The 17,034-nt window shown below is 40.5% G+C and overlaps 1 protein-coding gene across 2 annotated transcripts in view; it reads right to left on the reverse strand.

The window, feature by feature from the left end:
- The window catches only part of EPB41L4A (erythrocyte membrane protein band 4.1 like 4A), a 269,890-nt gene that overhangs the window by 33,757 nt on the left and 219,099 nt on the right, over positions 1-17,034 (reverse strand). For both annotated transcript variants that reach the window (XM_017889282.1, XM_017889281.1), the window contains 3 exons: positions 14,369-14,459; positions 9,571-9,654; positions 8,225-8,338 (listed from right to left, as the gene is read on the reverse strand). In XM_017889282.1, coding sequence (XP_017744771.1) covers positions 8,225-8,338; positions 9,571-9,654; positions 14,369-14,459 — 289 coding nt within the window. The remainder of the gene's footprint in view (positions 1-8,224; positions 8,339-9,570; positions 9,655-14,368; positions 14,460-17,034) is intronic.

Consider the following 17,034-nt stretch of genomic DNA (forward strand, 5'->3'; position numbering starts at 1 on the left):
AAAAAATAAAAAATAAAAAAAAATAAAAAATAAAAAAATAAAAAGAAAACAGGAGATTATCAATTGGCTAAGGAAAGCACACCAAAATGAGTTTCACTTCAGTTTACACATGTCTGTCATACATTCATTCATTCACCAAACATTTAAGTCATATGTATATGCCTAACCCTACATACGACACATCCCAGAAATATAATGTTAATAACATAACCTGGCCTCACTCTAGTGGGACAGGCAAACCATCTGAATTCCATTAATCCAATGATGAGGTTAGTCTGCAGTTGCAGAACTGCAGTCCTCCAAGCTGACTTCCGCCATAGTGGAAATGACATCATCTCACTTGGATGCCCTTTCCTATACCCTGGGGCTCCAAATTCTCTTTATCTCTTCTCTCATAATCTCCTCCACTTCAACTCAGCAACCTGCCTCATGGTCATACTTTGGACTTCATCGTCTGTAAGCACCTCCAAACACTTTGCTCTCTTACCACAATCTCCTTTCTGTTTACCACTCCCCATTTACTTTCAAACAGCTTCAATGGGGCATCCTGGTTAAAGGTGTTGGCTCTAGAGCCAGACAACATGAATGTGAATCTCATCTTCTCCACTGATGAGTTGTGTGATTTAAATAAGTTACTTTTCTACTCAGTGACTTACTTTTAATAGAATCTCCTTTGAAGTCTGCTCTAAAGGATAAAATGAATTAATATATTTAAAATGCATACACTAGGACCTGGGTCATTGTTAGCATTCAACCAAGATAAGCTGTTATTGCTTATTCAACTATTTCCATTCTTTCTTTTCTTTGACCCTAATAAGACTATCTATTGACCTGGCTACTCTCCACCAGCTCTTCACTTCTCTTCACTGTCTTCTGTACTCAGCTTAGATTTCCTAATCCATCATTTCAATAACATGCATGATGATACTCAACACGTTCCCCAACTCTGTTTTTCATTCCGTCTTTTTGGTAAAATCCCAGGCATGGGTGAATCCAACTATGCAAGTTTTCTGTATCAGTTCTAAACATCTGGTTGAGCAGTGCTGGAAGGAGTCACATAAAAGGGGCACATTACAGTACAAATCCACGTTCATAAACCTCAAGTGGGGCCACACCATGGTTCAGCAATCCTGCCACTTTTTGCAGATCTAAGTACAAAGCAGTTTCAAACTCTTCACCCTGCAACCGTCTGACCCACAGTATCCCTGTTTCAGCAAATGACTTTGTTTTCTCCTTCCAAAGGAAAAAGTAGCCTCCAGATAGAACTCTTTCATCTTCCTGCTACCAAAAATAAAAACTTACCAACATCTTCCTCTCTGTTATTTATGGATTTATCCTTACTACCAAGGTCAGTCCCTCCACCAGTGCTTTCTGCATCCCATCACCCCATGTCTTTTCAATGACTTTCATTAACTACCTTCTCACCTCTCACACATAGTCACCTTGCCTGTCTGGCAGACTCTTTTTACAAGCTATTAACTTTTTCAAGTCTCTACTGTTTAAACAAACACAGACCTACTTTCAGTCCACATCCCCCTTCATCTGCCCAGTCTCTCCTCTCTCCTTCAAAGCTAAACTTCTTGAGAGTGGTGTCTATGCCCTATGCTCCATTTCCTTATGATGTGTAATTCAGCACCTTCCCACTCTGATCTCTTTAATGTATGGCTTACATTACCCCATTTCCTCCAATACACTTATATCGAGTAACATTAACAGCAATATGTAGTCCCTGTTCTTACATCAAATTTTGGGGTCACTATCTAGCATAAACACAATTATACTGAAATTGGTCACAGATGATCTAAATAGTGTTCCAGGAATATGATTCCATTCTTTTGTAGGTTTTAAATTTTCTGAGCGAGGATACTTGCCTAAGTTTTCCATGTACGTATCACTTGCTTAGGGTTCTTTTGCTTATCACTATTCTTCAAACTCTGAGAGAACTGCAAAACTCCTGCTATGGATGGATACGCAGGTAATCTCTAAGTTCCATTTACATCCCTCCTAGATCCCTCTGCCCTCCTGCTCATACCTGGACCACCCACTTTTGACTAACTCCCTTTACTATGATCCAAGGAACTCCTTTTGCTTCTTTGTATGATGGACCCCACATCTCCAGGTCTTTTGGCGACTTGTCTGGGTTTTGGTAAAGTGTATCTTTTAGTTGCTAACAGAAAAAATATGCACGACAGATACACTTTTTTGGGACCCACAATTTCTGAAAATGTCTTTATTCTATACAAACAATTATGGTTATCTGGGCATAGACTCCTAAACTGAAAATAATCTTTCAGACTTCTCAAGGCAATACTTCTTTGCCTTCTTCCTCTGATTTTACTGTGAAGCAGCCCAATGTCTGTTTTTTCTTTTCTTTTTTTTTTTTAGGTGGAGTTTCACTCTTGTGGCCCAGGCTGGAGTACAGTGGCATGATCTCGGCTCACTGCAACCTCCGCCTCCCAAGTTCAAATGATTTTCCTGCCTCAGCCTCCACAGTAGCTGGAATTACAGGCATGCAACACCATGCCTGGCTAGTTTGTATTTTTAGTAAGGACGGGGTTTTACCATGTTGGCCAGGCTGGAATTGAACTCCTGACCTCAGGTGATCTGCCCGCCTTGGCCTCCCAAAGTGCTGGGATTACAGGCGTGAGACACCGTACCTGGCCCCCAATGTCATTTTGATTTGTCACCACTTGCACATGGATTTTTCTCTCCCATATTCCCATGCCCCCTCCAAATCTTTAGAATTCTTTGTTAATCAATAATGTTTTGAAATTTAGTTATAATGAACCTTGGAATGAATCTAACTTTTCAATCAATTATGTCAATTGCTCAGTGGGTTCTGCTTTATAACGTCACATCCTTCAGTTCCGGAATATTTGCTTGTGCTGTTTCTTTAATAGCTTCCTATGTTTTCTCTGTTCTTTTTTCTTAGAAATTGTGTTAGTTGAATGTTTGATATCTAGGTTTGATAATTTTATTATTATTATTTCCATACATTTGTTTTATTATGGGCTTTTTGGTTCCATTTTGGGGAAGATTTTCTTAATGTTACCTTCCAAATCTTTTACTGATTATTTTAAATTCTGTCACACTAATTTAAAGCCTAAAAACTCTTATTCATTAGTTCTTACCTTTGTATTGATAGAAACTCATCGATATATTTTTTCATCTTTTAAACAGTTTTTTTAGAAATTTTCTTTCTTATACTGTCTGTTTCCAGTGAGAATGCCCCCAATCCCACTCTACACCCCATTTGTTTGTTTTAGTCTCTGCCTTTCCAGACAGAAGCACTGCTCAAATGCAGGTGTTCATGGCTCTCTATTCCTATCCAAGCAGTAAGTGTTAAAGTGACTGGAGCCCTTTGGTTGGTGCAGAGCATGTTAATTAGTGGCCTCACAGTAATATGAGGGCAGCTTCAATCATTTCAATGGATGATCCTTTGAAAGTAAGTATATGCAAGTCTTTTCTCTTGTACCTGGTCCATTTCCTGCAGTGGGATTCTCTAATTTCATGCCTAGGAGATACAACAATTTCATTGGAAGATGCTTTGAAAGCTAGTATCCATAGTCTTTTCTCTTGACCATGTTCATTTTCTTACAAAGGAATTCTCTAATTTTCTGCCTAAGTAACATAAGCCTGGATTCTAGTATTCTGGGAATGAAGAGAGAAGTGAGACATTTGGTATGCAAATTTTCACTCTCTTGATTTTTCCATGGCCACAATTTCTCTCTCTCCATTACAGTTAATCTTCAATTAAGACAAATGCTGGAGTTTCCTACAACTCTGTCATTGGCTTTGTCTTTTTGCATTCTATCTATACTATCCACCTAAGCAACCTAATCTCTATACTTCAAGTGACATACTTAAAATTATACTTCAGTCCATAAAGCAAATCTAGCTCCTGACTTACATTCAACAATCCATATGAATTGTGTACTTGGACTTCTCAGAAGCACCATAAATTCAGGATATCAGAAACTAAATTGGCAATTGTCCCTTTCAAGCCTGTAAAGTCCTGATGATTCTATTTCTATGCAATACACTGAATTCAAAAAACTGAACAAGCCTGGGTTTCATTCTGGACAGCTCCCTCTCCTCCACCCCTCATACTGATTCTCCTACCAGTTTTACCTCCTCCTGCTGGCTACTGAAACCATCCACTTCTTTATATCTCCACATCACCACCTGGTCCATGCTCCCATTCTCTATTGCTAGGACTCGTACCATAGCCTGCCGCCTGGTCTCTCCATTTCTGCCACTACCCTCTTTCACCATTTCTCCACAAGACAGTGAGGATTATCTTTACAAACACAAGGGTGATGTTATTGTACTTCCTGTAAAAATACCACTGGTCTAAGGACCAAAATCCTGAACAAAGGCCAGGTGGGCTATAAGGTCTGATCCCATCTTTCTCTCTATGCTCATTTCTAACACATTTTTATTCACTCCCAGAGTCTGAAAACACTGGCCTTTTTCCTTTTCACAAAGGTTCCCTGCTTCTTTCCATTCCCAAGGCTTTTGCACATGCTAGCCCCTCTATCTGGTATGATCGTTCCTTTCTTTTAGCCTGTTTGTATCTCAGATCCTGGCTCAAGCATCCAACCTCAGGAAACCTACCCCAACCTCTTTGGCTCAGTGATTCAGCAAACTTCCCCTAATAGTGCTCACTACACGGGTGTCTATTTATAAAAATTTATCACGCATTTACACTTATGACACGTGTGTACTTTTCTGTATGCAAGCTAGGTTTCAACAAAAAGTTTTTAAAATTCCCCTAAGTACCACATAGCTTACCTTCCTATTACATATTAAAGTCATAATGGCACATATATTCCTATGACTCATATATTTATCCCTTAATAGCATCTAAGCTCCCAAAGGACAGGAACTTTGTCTGGTGGTAGCAGCACATTGCATGGCATACAACAGGCACTCAAACATTTTTTAATGTAAAAGTGAAAGCTAAGGAGTGAAAATATACTGTACTACCAGAAAAAATGCTGGCTTTCTTTTTCTAGAATAGGAATGTTTAAACAAGCAGGCTTCAGGGTCTCCATGAACTTTGAAAACTATATGGAAATGTTTATATGTATTTAAATATGAACCTGTCTTTCCCTAGGGAATGAATCCAACATTTCACCAGATCTCAGAGGGTAGTATTACCCAAAAAGGTTAAGGATCACTATTCTGGACTCAGCCAGAATTTGATAGCCTGTATCCATCTCATGATAAATAACTGACAAAATACGAAATTTTGACATCTATTGCAAAATGTATTATCCTGGCATCCAAAGCAAAATATAATTTCCTATTACTAAATTTAAGTCCTTGAGATTCTTCCATGCTGATGACATGTCTCGATTTTAAATGTCAATGTTAATCCAGCAATGTAGGGATTTGTGCCCAGTGCAAGGTAAATATGTGTGAAGATAAAACAAGACTGACAAGGACAAGGACACTTACAGGGCATTTATACTGGAAAGAAACAGAGAACAAGGTACTTTAGTCCTTTTATGTCAACATGCAGCAATGGCTTGTTGCCTCAAAACACAGATCCCCAAAAGAGACCTGTAAGCGCACCAGGCAAAAGGCTCTAGGGATGCCCAGGCAAAAAGATTCTCTTTCTAGCAAATTTAAATAGCCTTCCCCCTGGAATATGCCAATGAAAGGATCCTGTATCCACTCTCCACAATTACTTCTCTGTGTTTCACAGGAAGCCAGCGGAAAATGAACCTCATTGTAGAAGTCAAGTCTGGATCTGGGAGTGTATATGCTGCAAACTATTTCAAGCAATTATTTTGTATGAAAATATGCAAATTTAGGCATATTTTAGCAAAATTTAATTAAGTTCATTTTCAAATGTGTTAAAATGACTATCTGCTCAACATGTGTAATTATTTTATTTAGGGAGTGCTGACAAATTGCACTAATTAATTAAGGGTGGAAAACTATAAAACTCTATCTACCAATAATATATGCTAAATTCTCATCATCCCTGCCACCTATGTTGCCTCAACACACAATACACACAAATGCATTTTAAAGTATTTCCCAGTGGTGTTGCTTTGCTTTTAAGTATTGTCCAAGTTGAACCAACTCTTGGTGTTCCCAAGGAGAAAGCTGAGTAAGGGCTGAAGGACAGCTTTATTTAAATGAGGGCTATCACTATCTCCAACTTTTTCAGATGTACAGACCGGGATTCCAATCCCATGTGTGCCACAGAGGACAAGTTACCATCATCTCCCTGAGCCTCAGTTTTCTCATCTGTAAAAATGAGATGGTGACGCTGGGCTGAATATTTTTCATTGGTACTCAGCCTCTACTGACTCCTCTATAATCTGCCCTCTACTGCCGAGATAGAAAGCCTGGAAATTTTATATTCCTAGACACCTTTGCCAGCTGAGTTTCAGTTAAAAGAGACTCTAGTAAGATTTGAAGGCAGAGAAAGGGGAAAGTGATTTTGCTTCTAGTTGTACCTGTGGCATCAACTCTTGTATTCCTGAGAAGTGGGTGTTCTTTGTTTGGCTACAGTGGTGGTACCTCCAGCAACGTCAGCAAGAGTGGTCCCTGCCTAGCATCCATCACGGTGCCTGTAGCAATGTCAGCGGCAAGCACAGGCTCAGGATTGCCAGCTCAAAGGTGGAAGTGGCTTCTGGTCCCTAGGTAACACCCACTTCTCTCTTTGCATTCCTTCAGTCCAGAGGCAGTAACAGCAGCTAGATCTCAGAGTTACATCACTCTCTGCTTTTTGCGCCTTCAATCCTACTTACAGCCTTGCACCAATTCCCTATTTAATCCCCCTCTGCTAGAATCACATCATGCCTGAATACAAATGCCAGCTCCCAAAGAGTTGTTACTATCAGGATTACATGAAATAACATATAGCAAGCACTTTACTCAGTACTTAGAATATGGCCAACACCAAACAAATGCCTACTATTACTCTATTATCCTATCTAATCACTGTTGGTCCTGATCTAGCCCCCTCATGTCAGTCCTACTACATGAAGGTAATATAGACCCTTCTCTTCTTAACCATCAAAGAATTTCAGTGAAGTTGAACTTGGTTTCAGAAAGCTGGGGGCAAAACTCTGGGAAACCAGCAGAAGCAAAAGGGATCAAGCAGGAAAGGGCCAGCAAGTGTGTATTAACCAGGGCATAGCTGGAAAGAAGGGCTTGGCTTCCAAACCTGCAGTGTGCATAAAAAGAGTCTTGATGGTTACCTGACATCATGAACTGAACTTCTTGTAATCATAAAAGTTATTTAGGCTGGGTGCAGTGACTCATGCCTATAATCCCAGCAATTTGGGAGACTGAGGTGGGAGGACTGCTTGAGGCAAGGAATTCAAGACCAGCCTGGGCAACACAGCAAGTGAGACCCCATCTCTACTTTAGTTTACACATTTTTATTTTTTAAAAAAAAGGAAAAAGAGGCTGGGCACGGAGACTCATGCCTATAATCCCAGCACTTAGGGAGGATGAGGCAGGTGGATCATGAAGTCAGGAGTTCAAGACCAGCCTGACCAACATGGAGAAACCCCGTCTCTACTAAAAATACAAAAATTAGCAGGGCCTGATGGTGCATGCCTGTAATCCCAGATATTACAGGGATTACAGGTGGCTCACACCTGTAATCCCAGCACTTTGGGAGGCCTAGGCGGGTGGATCACCTGAGGTCGGGAGTCCAAGAACAGCCTGACCAACATGGAGAAATCCCATCTCTACTAAAAATACAAAAAAAATCAGTCGGGCGTGGCAGCGCACGCCTGTAATCCCAGCTACTCGGTAGGCTGAGGCAGGAGAATCGCTTGAACCCAGGAGGCAGAAGTTGCGGTGAGCCAAGATCGTGCCACTGCTCTCCAGCCTAGGCAACAAGAGTGAAACTCCGTCTCAATAAAAAAAAGACACGCTGTCTCTACTATGTAATACACTATATATAATACATGTTTTATACATTATATATACTATTTTAGACACATCAGTCATAAATAGAATATAGAAAGCAAGTTCCTGCCAATATTTTATGAAATTATTCTCTAAAACTCTGGCTGTTTAAGATAAATACTTTGGGATTCCTAACTTATTTTATGTCAGAAAGAGTAAGCTTCCTGTTATTTTAAAGAGAAACAGTAATGTTGGTATAAGAATCACCTGCTATAAAGTCAGGCCTGGGACAAAATGCTTCTGTCGAAAACTGCTAACAGAGGGATTGTGTTCCACTTACCTCCTCCTCATAGGCTGTACAGAGTCATTGTCACTTCCACAGGAGGGGTTTCGGCGACGTGTGTAAGGGAACTTTGGTGACTTAGTGCGGTCACTGGGAGAATTGTAGAGTCCACTGGAGAGAAAGATAAATGGTCAAAAAGAGCCCAGAGAGGTCCTGGGGGAACACACAGCCCAGCCCAGACCCAGAGTCATTCATAACTGCACAGCTGGTACCTCCAGAGGCATGTGGTTCTCTTTGCTGACAGGATTTATTGAAAGAAAAGAGGTAAGATCTGGCAAATCAAACCATAAAGGTCATTATTTTGCAGGAATGCCATTTGTCTCATTAGCCTTCAGTAGTAAAAAATGAACACACACAAATAACAGTAACAATTCATACGTATGATGAATTTTCCCCTTTCTAAACACTGACTCAGCTAAAGGCTTTAAATTCTATCTCAGCTAATCTTCTTATCAGCCTTCAGCACGGAGGTACAATTATTAAACCTATTAAACAGAAAAAAAATTGAAATATAGACTACTTAATTAAGTGGCCCAAATAAAGTAGCTAGGATGTGGCAGGGTTAGAATTTGAACTATAAGTTACAACACAGGTCTGTCACTGGTTTGGTAGTTGTGACCAGAGATAAACTAGACATATCCATATTTTTAGGAATAAAGGTCTTCCAGCATCACTATTCATCAGCTGTAGTTTTTGACTTAAGTTTGTTTTTTTTTTTTTTTTTGAGACAGAGTCTCGCTCTGTCACCCAGGCTGGAGTGCAGTGGCAAGATCTCCGCTCACTGCAAGCTCCGCCTCCCAGGTTCATGCCATTCTCCTGCCTCAGACTCCCGAGTAGCTGGGACTACAGGCGCCCGCCACCTCGCCCGGCTAATTTTTTGTATTTTAGTAGAGACGGGGTTTCACCGTGTTAGCCAGGATGGTCTTGATCTCCTGACCTCATGATCCACCCGCCACGGCCTCCCAAAGTGCGGGGATTACAGGCGTGAGCCACCATGCCCGGCCTTGACTTAAGTTTTTAACCAAAACCATGAAATGGGCAAATTATTAATATGTCATTTAGAGTTTTCAGAAATATATTACCTTGCAGGCAATTTCATAGTATTTCCTAGGTTTCCTTTTTGCCTTTCCAGGAAAAAGTTTCATGTTATAAAACATAGTGCTGAATTCCACTTCAGAAATCCCAGCCCCTCTCTCCCTGGGTCACACTCATTTACAGTCTGCACACTTTATCCACGGCTAGCTGTGATCAACCACCCAGCAGCTGGATTCCTTTATTCAATGAGCTGCAAGTGCTAACCCCTTTTCTACTGTCTCCTTTATAAAAACAATGATTCCCTTTACCTCTGGGGGCCATTTTCTTCCCACGGTGCATGAGATTTGCTTCTTTGGGTATCAGGGCTATTTTCATTCTTTGCTTTCTTAAAGCTTTAAATTTAAAAAAAGTATGAAAAATAAATTAAGTAGAAAATAAAAGTAAACTCACATACTTACTTGTTAAGTAATTTTTTTTTAACGAACGTTAAGATGTGCACACTTATTTGCTTGTTTATACCTGTGACTCTAAAAAGAACATGAAGGTGCTGCCTAAAAAATCTGTCTCCAGCAAGTACCTTGGGGTGTTTCCCCCCACTTTCTTTCTAGTTTTACTGCTTTAGTCAACAGATGCCAGGTCCATCAATCGTTAAGAAACGCTAGAGTCCACCTGCAGGAGAGGGAGCAAGGGGAACCACAGAGCCAAGAAAAGAAGAAAGCCAAGGATCTTCAGCCTGGCTCCCTTTTTAAAACAGTGATCAGAGAAACCCTGGCTCCAGGCACTGGTCTGAATCCACATAGGTCGGTCAGCCCTGGGCAGGTTCAGGCTACTCAAACTGACCTTTTCCCAGCTTCCGCCATATCTTGGCTTCATCCCTCCAGATCAGAATGACTTTCAAATGCTATTTCCTGACCTAGTATCATCTTTCAGTCCTAAGAATGTAAATGTAACTGAGTTGTTATTCTACCCTCAACAAATTGTTTTAGAAAACCATAGGGAGACACAGAGGAAGGGACTAATCAGAATCCTCCAGGCACGGGGAGGGGGGGGTGGCGGGGGGGTCACCTCTCACATCCTCAGGAGTCTTGGCTTCAGATAAAGGTAGAGTTATTTAACTCCAAATTCACTTTTAACCCTGGCTTTTTGAGGAATCCTGTGTATAACTGCCCTAGGATACAGTCATAGCAGAGTACTTTATAACTGCCAACAAAGAAGAGAAAGATGACAAGGTATTTAGAAAAAAAAGAAAAGAAAAGAAAACAGACTTGCACCCTAGTATACTATCCATGAAGGAATTAATGTAAGCCTATAAAATTATGTATCTGACAGAGGCATATAAACCGTAATATTAGTAGATAGTAGCTAAGTTATTATTTTTATAAAGGCTAAAAACCTCTACAGATTCAATTCCCAAAGTAAAAGCTTACCTTTTGAAATGAAGAAAAGTAACAAATATGGTAGATATTTAATACAACAGTAGAAAGTACATGTGATCAATAAATCAGAAAAAGCAAAGGGAAAGGAGAAAGGACACTGGAAAAGAAATAGGGAGATAAAAGAGGAACTGAGAGAGTATACAAAAGTTAAAGAATAGGCCGGGCGCGGTGGCTCAAGCCTGTAATCCCAGCACTTTGGGAGGCCGAGACGGGCGGATCACGAGGTCAGGAGATCGAGACCATCCTGGCTAACACGGTGAAACCCCGTCTCTACTAAAATACAAAACTAGCCGGGCGAGGTGGCGGGTGCCTGTAGTCCCAGCTACTCGGGAGGCTGAGGCAGGAGAATGGCGTAAACCCGGGAGGCGGAGCTTTCAGTGAGCTGAGATCCAGCCACTGCACTCCAGTCCGGGCAACAGAGCGAGACTCCGCCTCAAAAAAAAAAAAAAAGAATAATAAAATCCTGGGTGGCAAGTTAATTGCATTAACTCCCTAAGGTATTTCTCATCTGAAGCTTGAGAGAAAAACTTTGGCTTCAAGTACCAGTATCATCACAGGAATGTGGTTGCAAAGGTTGAAAATACTGTTAACATGGCCACATAGTCCAAAGCAATATACAGATGCAATGCTATTTCTATCAAACTATCAACATCATTTTTTCATAGGAAAGAACTATTCTAAAATGGAACCCTCCCTCCAAAAAAGCCCAAACAGCCAAAGCAATTCTAAGCAAAAAGAACAAAGCTGGAGGCATCACACTACCTGACTTCAAACTATACTACAAGTCTACAATAACAAAAACAGCATAGTATGGTACAAAACCGACAAAAGATCAATGCAATAGGATAGAGAACCCAAAAATAAAGTCACACACCTACAACCATCTGATCTTCAACAAAATCAACCAGAACAAGCAATAGAAAAAGGACTCCCTAAATGGTGCTGGGATGGCTAGTCATATGCAGAAGGGTGAAACTGGACCCCTTCCTTTAACCATATACAAATATCCACTCAAGATACTTGAACTTAGATTAAGTTCCAGATTAAGATCTTAGATTAAGAACTTAAATGTAAGACCTCAAACTATGAAAATATATATTAGAAGAAAATCTAGGAAATATCATTCTGGACGTCAGCCTTGGTGAAGAAATTTATAACTAAGTCCCCAAAAGCAATTGCAACGAAATCAAAAATTGAAAAGTGGGACCTTAAAGGGCTTCTCCACAACAAAAGAAACTATCAACGAGTAAACAATCTACAGACAGGAGAAAATATTCACAAACTATGTATCCGACAAAGGTGTAATATCCAGAATCTATAAGGAACTTCAACAATTCAACAAGATGAAACAAACAACACATTAAAAAAGGGGCAAAGGACATGAATAGGCATTTTTCCAAAGAAGACATACATGCAGCCAACAAATACACGAAAAAATGCTCACCTTCATTAATCATTCGAAAAAAGCAAATTAAAATCACAATGAGACATCATCTCCCACCAGTCAGAATAGCTATTATCAAAAAGACAAAAAATAAAGATGTTGGCAAGATTGTGGAAAAAAAGGGAACACTTATACACTGTTGGTGGGAATGTAAATTAGCTCAGCCACTGTGGAAAGCAGTTTGGAGATTTCTCAAAGAACTTAAAACAGAACCACCATTTGACCCAACAATCCCATTACTGGATATATACTCAAAGGGAAATAAATCATTCTACAAAAAAAGACATATGGCCGGGTGCGATGGCTCACACCTGTAATCCCGGCACTTTGGGATGCCAAGGCAGGTGGATCACAAGATCAAGAGATGGAGACCATCCTGGCCAACATGGTAAAACCCTGTCTCTACCAATAATACAAAAATTAGCTGGGAGTGGTGGCACACGCCTATAGTCCCAGCTACTCGAGAGGTAGAGGCAGGAGATTGCTTGAACCTGGGAGGCAGAGGTTGCAGTGAGCCAAGATGGTGCCACTCCACTCCAGCCTGGAGACAAAGTGAGACTCCATCTCAAAAAAAAAAAAAAAAAAAAAAAAGACACATACATTCACATGTTCTTGCAGCACTATTCACAATACCAAGGATGTGGAATCAGCCTAGATGACCATGAACAGTGGACTGGATAAAGCAAATGTGGTACATATACACCATGGAATACTACACAGCCATAAAAAAAGAATGAAACCATATCTTTTGCAACAACACAGATGCAACTGGAGGCTATTATCCTAAGTGAATTAACCCAGAAACAGAAAACCAGATACTGCAGGTTCTCACTTATAAGTGAGAACTAAACACTGAGTACACATGGACATAAAGATGGGAACAATAGACACTGGGGACCACCAGCGGAGGAGGGGGGCAAGGGTTGAAAACTACCTATCAGGTACTGTGCTCACTACCTGAGTGCTGGGATCATGCACACACCAAACCTCAGTGATACACAATTTACCCATGTGACAAACCTACCAGCACATGTACCGCTGGACCTAAAATAGAAGTTGAAAAAGTAAGTTTTTAAAAAGAGGACTGTACTCCTTCAGGACATTCTAAAAATGCTTGGGATCGGAATCTCATGGAAGATTCCTGTTCTTATGCTGAACATACCACAAGCATACCCTGTACATAGAGATGAGAGTGACTCTCTATTTATCCACAGCTGTGAGGGTGACGAAGGGAAATAAGGTAAACTAAAGTTATGCAATGATAAATAACTTGTCATCCTAAAAGGAGAACTGGTAAATGTCTTAGAACTAAACAAAACATAGGCAAATCCCTGGGTAAAATATTACAACTCTGAGAATCTTCAGATCTTAAAGTAATCTTGCTGAGAAATTATGAACTATATTCCTCGAAGTAGCCACAATACAGCTGAATGAAGACACAATTATTTACCAAAAAAAGATCAAGTAGATGATCTAAGAAGTCTCTGCAGGTCACATATCTCTGACTGCTGGGATTTCCCCATGATGTATGGGGGCAACCCCTATAGAGAAAGTGAATTCATGAAAGCTGCTCATTGCTGTTTATAATGCTGTTCCGTGAACATAACTGGAGATAAGAAAAAATGACTCTGCAACAGTATCTTAACAGAAAACAAGGCTGAGCTCTCAGGGAAACAATCCATGTAATATATTAAGAAAAGGCTTTTCCACTGGGGAATGCCCCTGGGAAAACAGATGCAGAGGACCATGACAAGTCTTCATACATATGCAATCACTGACTTCTGAGGCTCTGATGCCTCTAAATGCCATAAACCCTCTTTCCAGGGCCACAGTTCAGTGCACCACTATAATGAACACAGTATATTAAACATGAATATCATCTACTTTATTTTACAAGTCCCTCTGAGTTAGTCCATTATATCATGCCATTTTAAAAATCACAAGAAATTTTCAATTTTCTGCGGAGAATGCAAACCACAGACAATCTGTGAGTTCACCTTGCTGTGACAAAAAGAGCATTTTCTTCAAATAAGAGATTCAGGTCCTGATGTTTTATATTTTATTGGTATTTTAATGTATTATTTGGCCCAGAGAATATTTATTGGAACCCATGGATCAAAAGTATTCATTAATCATCAAAGTTAAAAAATTTTAACCTTGTCTACAGAAAAAAATCATTTTTATGACCGCATATAATTGTACATTTCTTCAGTTAACTTCACTGACCTTTTTACTGGTGAAGGTGCAATAATTTTAGTTGTTCCTTCATTTTCTCCATTTTCCATGTTTGTAGTTATCCTACTGATGCTGTTTGATCCTAGCAGAGGAGGAGAAGGAAAGATGGAAGGGAGAAAGGAAACAGTGATAGGGAAATGCAAAGAAACAGAAGACTTATTTTAAAATGCAATTTTAGGGACACTGTGGCACATTTTACTGATAAATTATAACCCCAAATAAATAATGAATCACCCAATAAATTGGAGGTACTATTTTCTAACGTGTACTAAACCTTCAACATAACGATGTCCTGGGGGTCTAGGCTATTTTTTTCAGACTTCAAAACTAAGTCTCCACATCTTTAGATGTTAAAATAACATTCACTTTAGACTATTAAAATGACATTCTGAGATATTTAGTGCCATATATTAGAATACAAAACATAATGATCAGGTTTTGATGACTACGTTGTGAACAAGTTTCTCAGCATATCATGACAGTCCCCATTTGAAATCAAACCAAACAAAAAACTTCAAACCTGAAAATATCCCAACTCATAATGCAGGTGTCAAAAAACGAGTAATATACATGTGATCTGTATCACTCACATATAAAAAAAGACATTTTCAAATGTGTTCTTCATGCAAACATTCCTAAAAACCTGAAACTGAGTTTTTAAAAGTTGTTATTCCACAGATTTGCATACATGCTAGAGGAACCAGCAGAGGGAGCCCACGGCAGACACAATGTTGGAAGTCATGATCAAAATAAAGATAACTGAAGGGTCTGGGCCCTTCTAGGAGGTCTGACTTCCACTCTCAGGGCAGAGGTGGATAAACCTGCAGGAGGGAGGTGTGTGGGCTCTGGGAACAAATCTTCTCCAGTGTGCACGCACCTCACTCAAGAAGGAGGCAGTTTAAATGAGCAGGGGAAATCAGCATGCACAGATGCCCACAGGCCCTGTTCAATTAGGTCTACATGCCATGCAGGTGTGTCTTCCTCAGAGCTACTCCTACAGGGGTATGTAAGAGTTACAATCCTTCAATCCAATGCATAATGGTCACTAACCACCGAGAATGTCATGAAGATGAGTTTGTAATATTAATAAACACTAATATTTATTCAGTACTTACTGTATGTCAGGTGCTGTTACAAGCGCTTCACATCTATTTACTCATGTAATCCTCAAAATAATCCTATGAAGTAGATACCAATGTTATCTCATTTTAAAAGATAACAAAAACGGGCCTTTCCCAAGGTCCTACAGCTCCTGAGTGGTGTGGCAAGCTATGAAGCTGGGTAGTCTGTCTCCAGAGACTTAGCTCTAAAACCACACACTACTTCCACCTGTGGCCCACCCACAAGCAGCTCAAGAGTCAGTCTAGATTAGTCCATCAACTGGAAGAGATGGACTCTTAAAAGGGCAAGTGGGCCGGGCGCAGTGCCTCATGCCTGTAATCCCAGCACTTTGGGAGGCTGAGGTGGGCGGATCACGAGGTCAAGAGTTCAAGACCATCCTGGCCAACATAGCAAAACCCCATCTCTACTAAACAAAATAAAAATTAGCTGGACATGGTGGCATGTGCCTGTTATCCCAGCTACTCAGGAGGCTGAGGCAGGAGAACTGCTTGAACTGGGACCCGGGAGGTGGAGGTTGTAGTGAGCTGACATTGTGCCACTACACTCCAGCCCTGGCTACAGAGTGAGACTCTGTCTCAAAAAAACCAAAACAAAACAAAACAAAACAAAACAAAACAAAACAAAACGGCAAGTGAAAGCGATGTTCAATGAGAAGAACACCTGAGAGCGAGGCAAGAGGACAAGACAAGAGAAACACCTGAGCACCCGCAAAGTTGGCAAGTTTCCTCCAGAGCAGTTGGGAGGTATGTCTGGCTACCCATTAGGAAAGATAAACATTAATAAATACACTCTAGACAGAGAAAACAAAGGGTGGTTTCAGATAAAAGTTCCAAAAACTGTTACTCTAAGGCATTTGACATGGATTCCATATCTGAATTGTGTTCCTATTTTGGAATCTTGAAATGAAAAGGTGATCCTGAAGACACCTGTAGCACAAAAGGTAAGCTCATGCTGGAGCCGCTACCAATAACTGAGCAACATCCAGAAGCCAGGGATAAGAAAAGAACAATGTTAGGGTAAATTCTGCCTGGTGTGAAAAATGGAACACAACCAATTAATTCCCTGGAACTACTCCACGCACCATCAAACATCGGCAGTGGCCAGTCACCATCTTAGTCACTTTTGCCATAACCATGTGGCCATGAACAAAATCACAAGGGCAGATTCTCAAAATTGCAGGCGAAGATTTGGAATGAAGCTGCTTCTCACGGGTAGAACTCCATGTAGTACACGTCTGGGGCAGCGGCAGAAGGGATGAACTCATTTAGGTCCTGGACAGTAGGTGTGCCCTACCATTAGTTTCTTTTCTTTTCCCTGAGACAGAGTCTTGCTTTGTCACCCATGCTGGAGTGCAGTGACATGATCTCAGCTCACTGCAACCTCTGCCTCCTGGGTTCAAGCAATTCTCCTGCCTCAGCCTCCCAAGTGACTGGGATTACAGGCACACGCCACTGAGCCCACTAATTTTTTTGTATTTTTAGTAGAGATGGGGTTTCACCATCTTGGCCAGGCTGGTCTGGAACTCCTGACCTCAA

Source organism: Rhinopithecus bieti, unplaced genomic scaffold (assembly GCF_001698545.2).
Source record: "Rhinopithecus bieti isolate Rb0 unplaced genomic scaffold, ASM169854v2 scaffold_18418, whole genome shotgun sequence".
In the NCBI taxonomy this organism is placed as follows: domain Eukaryota; kingdom Metazoa; phylum Chordata; class Mammalia; order Primates; family Cercopithecidae; genus Rhinopithecus; species Rhinopithecus bieti.